At 45.2% G+C, this 14,266-nt stretch overlaps 1 protein-coding gene across 8 annotated transcripts in view; it reads right to left on the bottom strand.

Moving 5' to 3' along the window:
- Positions 1-72: 72 nt before the first annotated feature.
- Synj2 (synaptojanin 2) overlaps positions 73-14,266 on the bottom strand; it is a 110,795-nt gene continuing 96,601 nt past the window's right edge. For 3 of the 8 annotated variants that reach the window (XM_023712179.1, XM_023712178.1, XM_004628506.2), the window contains exons 21-27: positions 13,657-13,825; positions 13,159-13,332; positions 11,131-11,265; positions 8,785-8,897; positions 7,644-7,752; positions 4,896-5,044; positions 2,072-3,368 (exon numbers count right to left, since the gene is read on the bottom strand). In XM_023712179.1, coding sequence (XP_023567947.1) covers positions 2,610-3,368; positions 4,896-5,044; positions 7,644-7,752; positions 8,785-8,897; positions 11,131-11,265; positions 13,159-13,332; positions 13,657-13,825 — 1,608 coding nt within the window. In that variant the 3' untranslated portion in view covers positions 2,072-2,609. Of the gene's footprint in view, positions 585-2,071; positions 3,369-4,301; positions 4,440-4,895; positions 5,045-7,643; positions 7,753-8,784; positions 8,898-11,130; positions 11,266-13,158; positions 13,333-13,656; positions 13,826-14,266 lie in introns of those variants that run through there. The other 5 variants (XM_023712180.1, XM_023712181.1, XM_023712183.1 and 2 more) reach the window with 3 other exon arrangements.

Raw genomic sequence — 14,266 nt, 5'->3', positions numbered from 1 at the left:
CACGCTGCGCCTGGGCTGGGACTGGTCCCGCCGGTGCAGGGTAGCAGGAAGCTCTCCACACACTCCTGGTCTTTAACTTTCAAGCAATCCTCCTGCCTTAGCTTCCTGAGTGCTAGGATTACAGAAGCGTACCACTAGGCCAGGAAATACTTGTTGAAGGCATTGTAATATTTTGTGACCCACCTCCCCAGGTCAGTACCATTCTATGTGTTCATATTTCCTGATAGGTACTCAAGAACCACTTGTATATGGAAGCCTAGCATGATGGAATCCTGTTCTCTGTACCATATTTTCTTCTTGCTGTCTAAAACAAAGGAACTTATAAATGAGGCCTATTCCCAGCATTGGAAACAACTTATATGGCAGGGACTTACTGCTGCTTTCTGATTAGTTGTTACATATATTTGCCTTCAGATTTATCTTCTTTTAATGTAGGGAGGGGGGATAGAAGAAAAATCATTTGAATGAGAAAGTCTTCATTTCTTTCCTGATTGCACCTGTTGAGACATCCATCTTGTCCAATCATTTTACTTCTCCAAGCAACCCATCTTGGCCCTCTCAACTCTTCATATGACTTTTAGTCTCTGTAACAAACAAAAGAGGTGAATAACATAATCCTTTAAAGTACATTAAGTGCCATAAAAGGTACTGAGCACTAAATCATTTGTAACTGGTCAATAATGCATCTTACCTCAGTGAGACATTAATTCCTTTTTCTTTAATCAAGTTTCATATTTAATGAGATATATGAAGTTGTTTTTGAGTACCAGAGTGAGGTACCTTGTCATATATCCTGATAATGACAGTGAAAATGAATTCTGAAACCCCAGAGGTTTGCCTGGTGACAAAGAGTGGTATATCCCAGGCAAGATGACTGTGGCCATAACAGTGGTTAGCATTTTGGACGAAAGTCCTCCTAAGTCTGTGAAGGACTCCAGAATAGGGCAGGCAGTACAAGATTTGCCAGTGAACTTATTAGCCAAAATATTATCTCTATACCAAATTGATTCTAGGCCTTATCATGTTTTTCCAGTGCAGAGTAGTATGGTGATACCTTTTTCAATTCCTTGAACAGGTGAGATGTGGTGATGGAAACAAGAAGGAAAAATGCATAGGTTAAAAAAACAACAGCAACAAAAACCCAACCCAAGAAACATATAGGTAAGCAAGCTCAGACATTCTGCCCAGGGGTCCTCACATTCAGGGCCATGTAGTACATTTCTTCCAGAAGCCATGGCCGGGTAGATAGGGTAAAACAAATACCTCAGATGATAACAATGAAAATATTATGTGTCTGTATCTTTGTGGAATATCTAAGGGGAAGTCTACAAGGTTTCATTTAATAAGGATGAGATGGTGCATATAAACTGGGTGAAGCAGCGCAGCTGTAACTCAAGACTGCAGCAATTCATAAAGCATGAAGTGTCTGAGACCTAGTACCAAAGTCTTCAGTGTGTTTAAATTGCATGGAAGCTGAAGTATATGCTCTAGAACCTAAATAGTGTACGACCCCAGCCCCCACAGCATTCACACACAATCCAGGTTCACACTAGTGTGTCAGCCCTCAGTATCCGCAGGGGATTAACTCTAGGGTCCCCTTAGATACCAAACTCTAGGTGTTCCAGCCACATATAAAACTGTCCTATTTGCATATAACCTAGGTATCTCTTCGTATACATTTTAAATCATCTTTAGATGACTTTCAATACCTAATACATATAGTACAAATGTGGTGCAAATAGTTGTTATGCTATAATATCTAGAGAATAATGACAAGAAGTCTGTACAGGTTCAGTACCGATGCAGCAGTTTTATTTTTGATTAGCAGTTGGTGGAATCTGTGAAAGCAGAGCCCGAAGAGATGAAAAGCTGACTACATAAAAAAACACAATGGCTCAAGGAAATTGAGGGTCTGGTCATTTGGTTGACCTAGTTTCAGCTTCTAACAGACATTTTAAACCTGGTTTAGCTGGGCATGGTGGCACATGCCTGTAATCACAGCTCTCAGGAGGCTGAGGAGTAAGAATCGCTGCGAGTTCAAGGCCAGCTTGGGCTACATAGGGAGTTCAAGGCCAGCCTGAACTACATAGTGAGACCTTGTCTCAAAAAACCAAAACCAAAACCAAAACAAACAAACAAAACTGAACGTGGTTTAAAGTAGACCCGTAACAGCTCATAATGCTATCATCCTTTAGGCATAACCTTTTGGTGGTTCACCAATGAGCTATTCCAAATCTGTGAAGCACAAAGAAAATTAAAAACAAACAAAACTTCACCACGTACACACATAAACTGAATGACTGTTTAAGAGTCACCATAAAGGAGAGAACTTGGGCCTTATCAGCTGAATTTCCTTCCTTAGAGTCCATACACTGAATCTAACAGGAGGAGCCTACTCCCCTGAGAGTAAACTTAAAATACACAAGTCTTAAAGAAAACATTTGATGGCAGAATAATAATCTTATTGAAGAATAGACACAATGTTATTTTTTAAAGGATGCACAAATGGATTTTCAGTGTGCCTTTCTTTAAATAAATGTCTCTTTTGACCCCGTCAAGTCAAGTCTATAACGGAAGAATTCTACAAGGGAAACTTCAAAGTCCATTGGTCATGTTTTTGCCAGTGGGTCAAACACCTGCATTGTTGTTCTCTTGTCTTTATCACTGATGGACACCCAGTGGCCAAAGGTTGTACCCCCATGGTCTGGGAGCAGCTGTCCCTTGTCAGTGGAAGTGCTGAGCTGTGCTAGGTCTGTCTGTGCCCTCTCAGAGCTTCTGGCTGAGGGATCCAAAGGGTCAGAGGGCTTGGAAAGCCAGGCATTATTCAGGAGTTTAGGGTGGTGGAGAAGGCTCCAGAAAGGGTCCTGACAATCACCAAGAAGAGAGTCTGCCTCTGGCTTCGTGACCCTGGAGCCATTAGTTTCAGGGCCTGTGGCAGATGAAGTGCCTAGAAAATCCACATGTGGGAAGACAGCACTGGTATCTGGCTGGGGTCCAGATGAAGAGCTGCCCTCAGCACTCCTGCTGCCTGGCAGGTCCTGAAGAAGCTGGCTGTTGCTCTGTAGGATCTGTAGGTGGAAAGCCGCTGGCGCAGATTTCTTCCTTCTTGGAGGCACCTTGGGCACCAGAGATGGGACCTCTGAAGAGGGCAGACCAGTGGCTCCTGCCACAGGAGGGGCTTCATTTGGTCCTGGCTTTCCGCTGCTGGGCCTCCTCTCCACCCCTTTCCTGGGCTGAAATGTTCTCGGCTTGGGAACAGGAGGGACTACAGAGGCTGTCACTGCAGGGGCTGTTTCAAGGCTTGTCTCTGGAGGTCCAATGGTAAAATGGACAGGATGCTGCTCAAACTGTTCTTCTGGTGACAGTGGCTGAGAAAGGTAAGAGAGGATAAGTGCAGAGGCAACGCTTGGGATGCCAAGACACAAAGACATTCAGTGGTCGGCAGGGACCAGAGATGAATGAGACAGGGTGGACGTTCCACCCATTTGGGCATGGAGAATGTCTGGGGGTTGGAAATGTGATCGGGAAGGAGAAAGCACAGAGCACACACACGCACTGACTCGGCAGATCAGCAAGCCCAACCAATGAAAGATGAGTGGGGCCTTTGTAAGTAACCTGAGGCAAAGCTGTGCCTGGCATCTTAGGGGATGGTACTGCCTCCTTCCTATATTCAAAACAAACCTGTCTGGAAACATTTTTGGAGTGGTGGGCTTGGCAAATAATTCCTAGTTTGTACCATGCTAGGGTGAAGTAACTTATGTCATAGCATGAAGCAAACTGAAGGACTAATGGCTATACTTTGACCTTGAATCTTTTATACAGAAATACAGAAGAATGGAGAACTTTACACAGGGGCTTTACTTCCTTGGTTTTAATTCAAAAAATCCCAAAGAAAACCACACAATGAGAAATGAAGCTTTTGTATGCAAGTGCCTATCCGTAGTAGTATTCCAGTATTCTCTTTGATTCACTAAGAAATGAATGAAAAACATATTCTATTCTTCACCAGCCCTTGCCCTAACAACTTGCAGCAGGTTGGGGAAAATGAATCCATTTCTGTCTGTTCTCCATGTTTCAAAGCAAAGACAAAGCAAGTGCAAGAAAGAGGACAAAGGAGGTCCATTTTTCATGAAGCCATGGAAAATGGACTGCTGGCAGTGAGCCAGTGTGGGACAGGTGCCATCCAGAAAACAAACAGCAAGCCCATGAGCAGGGACACACCAGAGCAACCTCACACCGTCCACAGGCAGAAAGGCGGCAGGCATTCTGCAATGCCCAGGCAAGGATTACCGAGTGTCCCATTCCTAGAACTGAGATCAAACGGAAGATCCGGATGTGTCTATAGGTGCCAGTCTTTGGGCAGCTACTGTCCTTACAAACTCATGTCTTTGAAGCAGTAAGCAAGGCTGAGCAGCTTGAGTGCGAGAGCAAAAAACAATCTGCAAGAAAAGTGGCAAGGAGAGCTATGGGGCCTCCACAGTTGGCAATTGCAGGACAGTGGGCAAACCTGCCAACCCAGGCGGTGGTTATCTTCCTGCACATGTAAAACCATGCACGCACCACACACACCCCACGGGAAGAGCTGCTCTGGACCACTCTGGACAGCCCATCTGCCAGTGAGGAAGCACAGCCCCTCCAAGCTGCCCTGGTCACAGTGAACCTGTAAGGATCAGTTTGTTGCTCCTGCTCAGCTAGGACCAAGATGCAGCAGGGAGGCCAGGGACAAAGTGGCTATTGGAGGAACTGTTTTCCTCAGAGATGTGGCTGGGCCTGGGTCTCAGGAACATGGGCAGAGAAACCAAATTCAACTAGGTTTTTATCCATAAGATGTCATTTAAACTAAAGAGCCGTTGGAGTAACTTTAGAGTCAGATGCTCGGGGCACTGGCTTCTTACCTTTCCTGTCCTTCTTAAAGTTGGCTTCTTGATGGCAGGAACCCTGGGCGCAGGCCGACAGGGCAGGAGTGGGGGTCCCAGGGAGGACTCTGGTTTAGAGGACCCTTGGTCCCTCAGGGCCATGGTATTTGCAGCTTCTTCTGGGGTGCCTGGAACATAAAATCCTGTGACTCAGTGTGAGGATGAGAGACAGCCCACTGCATGATTTAATGTTTGGACGAGTATATCTTACTGATTCAATGTAATCTTGTGTTTTTTTTTGTTTGTTTGTTTGTTTGGTTGTTTTTTTTTTTTTTTTTCTTAAAACAAAAATCCTTAAGGATAATCTGGACTAACCAGTTAGGTCAAACTCCCACTTTTCCAGTTTATTTTCTCTATAGAGGACCTTGGCTCTATGAACGGTCCTGATGAAAGATCACTGAGATGCACACAATGCCTATGCAAAGCTGCCTGCATAGCTACATTTCTCAGGGGAGAAACAGTGCATTGATAGAATGCATGCAGGGGCCAAGATCAAGAGAAGGTTAAACTGGGATTGTGGTTTCAAACTTTTAAACCATTACTAACATCTCCATCTCCAAAGTCTTTTAAAAATTAAGCTTTATTGAAATATGAGCCACACACCATAAAATTCACCCCCTTTAAATGTGCCACTCACCTAATGCTATTATAGGCTACTGGACTCTTTTAGAATATTTTGCTGAGTTTACACACCTATAATATTCAATAACGGAACTTAGAAAAAATGGGGTATACCGATGAATGTCCATTTTGTATCTGTGTATTCAAAGAGGTTGGGATAGATATATAGTTGCATTCTCACTTGATCTTAGCCAAAAGGCCGAGAAGTGATTATAGTTGCATTCTCTTAATGAATAGAATGATTTGTTCTAATGGTGTTTGTAAATAGGATCACAAGTCCGCATCTTGTACAGCAATTAACCACTAAGAAGAATATATGCAGTGTATTATTTGTTGAAACTGTCCTTCCGATTTGATTTGAAACTGTCTCATTGCTATCTGTTTGTCAATAAAACTTTGAAAAAAATAAAATAAAATGCAATAAGTCACAACATGACAAATCTAAATAAAAGAATATCAATTCCTCTGCTAAAAAAAAAAAAAATAAATAAATAAATAAATAAATAAATGTGCCACTAAGTGGCTTTATTTTTATTTTTATTTTATTTTTTGCATTTTTTTAGGGAAGGATCTACAGGGTGTTCAGGGTCTCACTACTAGATTGGACTCACAGTGATCTACCTGTTTACAGCCTCCCAAGAGCTGGGATTACAGGTGGGGTGCTACCACGCCCAGTCTCAATTACCGTCTCAGCATACCCCAGGCACGGAGCCGACACAGCAGTCAGTGGCTTTTAATACACTGTATTTGCAAAATTGCAGTATCCAATTACTAGCACACTTATGTTAAAAGTAAGCCCCACATTTATATCAGTTGTGCCCCATTCTCTCCCTTTTTTAGCCTGCACTCTCACAGGTTTCTGATTCAATGGGTGTGTCGAGACTTGACATATACAAAGAGGATCATAAAGTGTGTGGCCTTTTGTATTTTAGTACAACATTTTCAAAGGTTCATCCATGAGGTCACATGTATCAATACTTTCTTTTTATGGCTGCATAATATTCCATAGTATAGGTACACCATATTTTTTTCATCTATGTATCAGTTGGACAGTGGATTGTTGCATCCACAGTTTTTTTTAATTACAAAAAAAACCCCTGTAAGTGTATAATCCTACAATAGTGTTTCTCAGTCTTCTAACTCACACTTTCCTTAAATGTTACTTGACAATTCCAAATAGGTTAGGGCTGGCAAAGAGCATATTAGGTGGTTGTAATTGCATATATCTTTTATTTTGCTCTCTTAAGACAAGGTTTCCCTATGTAATTCAGACTGGTCTTGGACTCACTTTGTAGATGAGACTGGACTCCAACTCACCATGATCCTCCTGCTTCAGCCTCCCAAGTGCTGAGATTATAGGCGTGCACCACCACGCCTTACTAGCATATGCCTTTTCAAAGGGCATAATCTCACTTTTTTTTTTTTTTTTAACAAAATAGATACTGGAGCAAAGCCCAACCAATGTTAGCTGAAAATGATTATGGAGGAATGGAGGAGATTCTAAGGCAAAACAGCGTAACATGGGTTAAATGAAGTAACAGCAAAAAAAAATTAACAGGCAGTGAGTCAGAGAGGCAGTCCTGGTCTGAGAAGACAGAATTCACATAACTTGCCCAGGATTTACAATGAAGATTTGTAAGATTTGTGTCTGAAATAAGGACCCACAACCCAATGCCTCTTCTAAATGGAGCCAGCAGAATGTGTTAGTGCCTGCTTTAAGCTTTTAAAACATTAGCTTAGGGCTGGTGAGATGGCTCAGTGGTCTAAAGCACCTACTTAGAACAAGCTTGGCAGAGCACAGGGACCGCGGTTCAATCCCCCAGCACCACATGCCAGCCAGCCCTGCCCCCTAGTGGGCTGAGCTGGCCACACACACACACACACACACACACACACACAAATAAATGAATAAAATTTAAAAAAAAAATAAAAAATAAAACATTAGCTTGTTCACTTTTTCCTTAAGTGCTGCTTAATAATCCTAGGATTATTTTTGTACACTCATTGAAGCAGGTTGCACAGCTTTCTAGGCCCCTTTCAGTGGGGGGATGAAAAGGACTCAGCCTTCCTCCCCAGCCAGACAGGACAACCCCAAAGCCCACCTACCTCCTCTGGCCTCCAGGAGACAGCGGATTGCTGCTTCTGCCTCCTGAGCATTGGTGGTTTTGATCTGCTTGACGTTGTAAGGTTTGCTTATTCCAGTTCTAGCTTTGGGCTTGAGGACAGAAGTTGGAAGAGAAAGGTTTTAACACAGGCAGGAAGACAGCCGTCCTGGTACTTTTGCCGCCTGTTGGTCTGCATGGGCAGGGGTGGTTGGTATGTGAGCACAGGGTGCAGAGTGCAGGGTGCAGAGTGCCATCAAAGGGTGACAAAAACACACAGAGTCTAATACACATCTATCTCTTAACTTCCTCCTCTCTGGGGCACTCTCATTCTAAGAGGTATGCAGTGATTACCCATGACTCCCAAACAAGGGGAAAATAGGTTTTTGCAATGTGGGCAAATCTATCTTCTATCTTAATTTCAATAACCACATAAAAGCAAGACTGTGGAATCAGCTACGCCTTTCATGGCTTTGTTGAATACTGAAATACTGTCAAAATACATCTTCCTTAAAAGTGCATTTCCTACCTTCTCACCCTGTGTCTCAGGTGTCTCTGAGGAGTCACCTTCATCACTGTAGATGAGTCGCATGCAGTTGACCCCTTCACCTGCCTGGCCCGGCCCTCCAGTGTGTGTATGGTGTCCTGGCAGCACCAGGCTCTCCTGTCCCCCACCTCCTCCCTGAGCCCCATATCTCTAGCCTGCCTCTGCTGACCTCTATCTGGGCTCCTCCACCACATTCTTTGGGTCCAGGAGGCCTCGCTTTAGTTTATTCTCTAGCTAAACATGACCATCAATTTACTGACTGATCTGAATATCTTCCATTCTCCATTCTACCAATGAAACTTCTGTAGATGAATGGCAAAAGCCAGACTTCGAAGGAAAGGAACAGAGGCTCCCGGAAGCAGCATTCCTGCCCTAAGGCTCCTTGGAATCATTCATCCAAGCCAACTTTCTCTAGAACCACTTCCCGACCTATGGAGGGGCTGCTAATCAGCGCAGGGGCTAGGGAGACAGGGTCTGTAAGAAGCACAATCCAGAGAGGATCTGCTACCTGAGAACAAGGGCTCCCTCGTGGCCTCTAGCTTGGGCTCTTTGGCTGGGAAATGTGGACACTTCGTTGGCACTGCACCCAGAGACTCACCGGCTGTTGAGGTGCTCCCGGCAGAGGTTTTGCCGTCTGCAAAATTGAATACTGCCCATGGGTGCCTGAGGAGATGGATGCATCCGAAGCTGACTTCTTCACCATCAAACCAGCTGTAAAAACCCAATGAGGGCAGAATCTCAGCCACAGCAATGTTACAGCTGGCCTGCCAGCTGCAAGATGCAGCAGAAGTGGCTGTGAAGACACGCAGCTGGGCTGGGGCTGCAGTGCCCATGGTGTGGGCCCTGTGAGGACACTGAAGGTTCTCCTGGGACTGCAACTCAGAGATCAGGTATATGGCCAGCATGCGTGAGGCCCTGACTCCCCCAATTACCATGCCCTGCCCCCCAAGTTTCTCTTGATTCTCTAGTGGCAGGGCCCACTAATGTATCCTCCAGAGAAGCATGAATTGAGGGAAAATTTAAATCTAACACCCTGTGGATTCTAATGTGATCTAAAGTTAATTGATTTTTAAGTGGTTTGAAACACTTTCTAAAACACTACTGTTAGTTATAGACATATGCACTAGTTACAGACATATGCAACTGGATAAAGGCGGGAAGTCTTTAGTTAACAACTTTGTCTGGAGGTAGTCAAGTAAACATTAAAATTGGTTTTTCTTGGGGCTGGGGAGATGGCTCAGTGGAATAAGTGCTTCCCTAGCAAGCCCAAGGGCCTGAGTTCAATCCCTGGTTCTGCAAAAAAAAACCAAACAAAAACAAATTGGTTTTTCTTTATAGTTCTCTATAAAAGTCTTCACCTGTGACATAAATTTTATTTTAAAAGAGAAAAATGAAAAACAGATGGTAGGAAGTAGGGAGATAGATGGTTCTCAGGGTTTTTTTGTTTTTGTTGTTTTTTGTGGTATTGGGGATTGAACTCAGGATCTTGCACTTGCCAGGCAAACTGAGCTATCTCCCTGGCCCTGATGGTTCTCAGTTTGGAAAGGTTTCAAGAGCTGGGGGTGTGGAGAAAAGATGATAGAATGAAAGTGAATGTTAGGGGCTGGGGAGATGGTTCAGTGGAATAAGCACTTCCCTGGCAAGCGCAAGGGTCTGAGTTCAATCCCTGGTTCTGCCAAAAAAAAAAAAAAAAAAAAAAGAAAGTGAATGTATTACGTACAGGAACTAACTCCACATTCCTGCAAGTATGGCCGGAAGAACTGAGGAATGAAAGGGGGTGAAGGGAGGGATGGGGGAGGGGACAGGGATGCATTATGTATAGGAACCAACTTCCTGCTAGGGATGTGTCACATACTATACTCATGTGCTAATCTAAGATAAAAACTGAAACCAATTTACATACTTGTACAGTAAAATACATACATTTTAATTGTGCCTATCTATGAATTTTTATAAATGCATATATCTAAAAAATTTTTATTTTTAAAATTTTTATAGTACTAGGGATTGAATACAGGTGTTTAACTGTAGTATTAGGCAAGAGTTCTATCACAGAGCTAGTTCTTCAAATCTTTTAAAAAGTTTTTGTTTTGCAAAAGGGTCTTACTTTCTCATGCTGATTTGAACTTATGATCCTCTTCCTGCAGCCTTCAAAGTAGCTGAGATTATAGGCGTGTACCACCATGCCCAGCTAAATTTTATGTTTATTTTTAACATTATATTTTGTTTTATTTTCTGAGTATAAGTTCAAAAAAGGGAAAGTATGCTTTAAAAGTTATGTGCTTCTTGGCCTGCTGTAGATTATCACTGGGATGTTATGCACAGTAAACTCCATTCAGAAAGTCACAGCATAGAAAAGCTGATGCAGTCTGCTTGTAGCGCTGCTTGGGGGAGAAGTAAACTGGAATAGTGAAACAAACTGATGGAAAGTGTGTTGCAACTTTACTTTCTGGTTAATAAGGCAAGTTTGACATGATAAACATCCTCTGAGGCACCAAAAGCAAACCAGTGTGCTATGAGACCCAAGTTAGGGTAGGACAGGACTCGTTCTGAGGGCGAGGATGTGAAAGAGACGCGGCTGTGCACTGTGACTGGGTTAGAGACATGCATGTGGGGGCCTGGGCTGACCAGACTCCTAAGCAGCAGGGAAAGGGCTGGGTGCAGTCAAAGAAGGAAGAGAAATCCTGTGTGGAGCAGCTGCTGGCAGCTGTTGCAGGCAAAACAGAGCTGTGTGAGGACTCGTTTGAGCTGCAAGGGAAACCCAGCCACTTCTGGTATCAAACACGTCATGGATAGGAGACAGAGGAGCGCACAGCGAGGAAAAGCACATGGCGGGAGCTCTGGGGTGGAAGAGGCCTGTTTAGCATCCCTCGTTCAGTAGCAGGAGCTGTGCAGTTATTCCCAGCAGGCTTTGTGGCAAAGGTGCAAGCGAGCAGAGTCTTACTTGGAGGGGGCGGCCTCTGTGGTGGGTGAGGTGGACGTGGCCTATTGGGGACCGATAGAGACCTGCTCGGAGAACGGTGGCGGAAATCCCCCACGGCTTCCAGCTCCTGCTTTAACTCCACCAGGTCCGCGTCGTCTGGAGGACATGGCAGGTGTAAGATCCTCTTTTCCAATCACGGGGGTCAGACCTGCACTTGTGCATGTAAGCCAAGCGCAGTGGGCAGACTGCTGTCCCAAGGGCCAGGCTGGGGACAGCACCCCTTCCTGCTTGGGTGGGGGCACCTGATGGCCGACTGGAACACTGAGGGAACGGTGCACAAGGCCTGTTTCCTACTGGTGTTATCAACCAGACTTCCACAGAGGAGATAGAAGAAAACTACAATCCCTAAAAATTCCCTTGAAATGGGAAGACAAATGGTCAATTCCTTTCTCTAAAACATGACCTCTGTGTTGGCAGCTGACAATGGCAAGCTCCTAAATACCAGAAGCCTCAGAGTGTCCCAGTGAATGGCACTGTGCATCTTCTTTCTTCTTGAGACAAGGTCACACTCTGTAGCCCAGGCTAGCCTTGGACTCACAATCCCCCTCGGTGGGGGGATTACTGGTATGTACTGCCCTGCTGGGCGTCACAAGCCTTTCTAAGAGGCCAAAAGGGCTACTTGGAGATGCTTGTTTCTCTTTCATAATCTATAAGCCCAGGACAGTTATGGGTCTGCTTTCCCACCTGATGACAGCCCTTTTCACTTCATCCTGGCTCAACCACCCTGTTCCTCAAAGCCAATAGGTCAAGCTCATGTAACATCCCGAGAGGGGTGGAATGGGGGAGACAGAGGGAGTCCTTCTTGCAGGAATGGCTCAACCCCTTACAACATTGAGAAGATGCCTTCTCGGTGCTCCCTGCCCTGGTGCCCTGTTGCTCTATCAGTTTCTTCCTTCAAAACACATTTGCACTCTTGGACATCCTGGTCCCCAGAGGCTGTCTGATGATGCCTCCCCCAACTACTCCCCCAAAGAGGGCTGCCTCTCCTCTGAAAAGCACAGGACATCAGCCACTTCCATGTCCAGGCTGAAGCCCCCGTGAGGGAATGCATAGAGCTGCTCCAACACTCTCATGGAGGCTGCTGCTCTTGCCCCAGGAAGCACCTGCAAACCCAGCTATGTGTCGCACCCACCCAGGGAGCTTCATGAAATGCCTGATGCAAGTGGCCCATCCCACCCCTGCCCAACCCAATGCCTTAAGGTAGGGATTGGCAATAGGTAAGTCTGGAGGCTCTAGATGGTTGCAGACAGATAAGCTGCAGCAGGTTGGCTTGGAGATGGCTGTGGCCCAACGGGTGTGGAGGTCTGTGTACCTCTCCCAGCAAGGCATTCTCCATGTGAAAAACTGAAGGGACTTTCAGCTCTGTCCTCTGTCCTAGTGCCAGCTGAAGGGACACGCTGAGCCCTTGCACCTGCTGGATGCGTCCACAGTGATGGACAGCAGGAGGTGTTTTAGGTTAGAACAGCATCGATTTAGTTGAAGGCTGAAATGTGAACTACTTTAGTTCCCAGCTATGTAACGCTGTTTGATTTTGAAGCTTACTCAAAAGAATACCAGGGTTATTCAGTTCATGCCACATGACATTTTAGTTCCTTTTAAGGCTAACAGGATATAGTGGATGCCACTGAACAATACGACCGCATAAAATATAGCATTATGTAAATGAAACAATGCATTCAGATATAGATATTGAATATCTCTTAAGGAATTGAATTAGAAAAGTTTCAGGGAAAAATCACAAACGTAAAATTAGTCGATACTGTGGCCATCTGAATATACATAGGAAAGAGGGATGCAGTGCTCTAGGATGGTACAAGGTGTGAAAAAAGAAGGAAAGATCCAGTGGCAATCAGCACATGGTACTGGAATCTTGCCTAGAGTCTGGCTCTACATTCTGTGCCTTCCCAGCGGGGCCTCTTCGGGACCTGAATGCCCATGACAGATGGAAGGACACCCTGTCCCAACCCTGGTGAGAAAAGGCCTCGCTACCTTTGTATGTCGGATGCTGTTTCTTTTTGGTCAGGGCAGGTGACTTGCTGGCAAGTGTCACTGCTGTGAAGCTGAGGGCATCAGGAGGGTCGTCTCCCCCCAGTTCACTGTCTGAGGCCACAGGCTGCCCAAGCTCTTCCACTAGATAGTCTTCATCATCTTCCAGAACATCCCCTGGGGCAGGAACGCATCATGGTGAGGGCAAAAACAATTCCAGTTCAGTAGCCCAGCCCTTCAGGCAGGTCCCCAGGCCCAGCTCCCCCCACTTACCCCCACATACCCAACAGCCTCAAAGCCACTGTTAATGTAGGGCTGGAAGCCTCCCAGTTCCTTTACCATTTCCTGCACCATCCCACACATGTGCCCTGAAGCTCCAGGATGTGACACTGGTGCTCCAAATGTCCTTGCACCTCTGCAAGGTAGGGTTTTAGGAGAGGTGTTCACAGTCATCTGCTACTGCCAGCTAGCTGCTTCCTGCTACTCCTGCAGGTCACTAACCTTCTGACTCATAGTCCAAACTCGTGAAATCAAAGTTTTCCTCCAGCAAACAGGAATTGGCAGTGGGGGACACAGGTGCCATGCTGTCCCGTTTTCGAATGAGCTCCTCTCGTAAACCTTTCAGCCAGTCCTTTGTCTTTGGTCTGATCTTCACTGCTCGGCCTTTCACCTGTGGGGCGGCATAGCAAGCAGGAACAATATAAAGGTCACCACAGCTCCCCTTGGTCACAAAGTGCTTCCCTACAACCAATGCGCAGGTGCAAGGCCTGTCTCCACATTTTACTAAGAAAAGCGGAGGATCTGGACCGCAGGCAGGATCAGCACAACTTTCACACATTTGTTCTAAATAAAAGTTGGAACTAACATCACCAGCATTTTATTCTATGCAAATTTATTTATTTTATTTTATTGGTGGTACCAGGGATTGAACTCAGGACCTTTGTGCAAATTTATTTATTTATTTATTTTTTCTTTTCATTTTAGGAAAGGGTCTACAGGGTGTCCAGGGTCTCACTACTAGATTGGACTTGTAGTGATCCGCCTGTTTACAGCCTCCCAAGAGCTGGGATTACAGGCGCACACCACAATGCCTAATCTCAATCGCAGTCTC

The sequence above is a fragment of the Octodon degus genome, unplaced genomic scaffold (assembly GCF_000260255.1).
Source record: "Octodon degus isolate 3935 unplaced genomic scaffold, OctDeg1.0 scaffold00024, whole genome shotgun sequence".
NCBI lineage: Eukaryota > Metazoa > Chordata > Mammalia > Rodentia > Octodontidae > Octodon > Octodon degus.
This window is presented reverse-complemented; position numbering and strand designations above follow the sequence as displayed.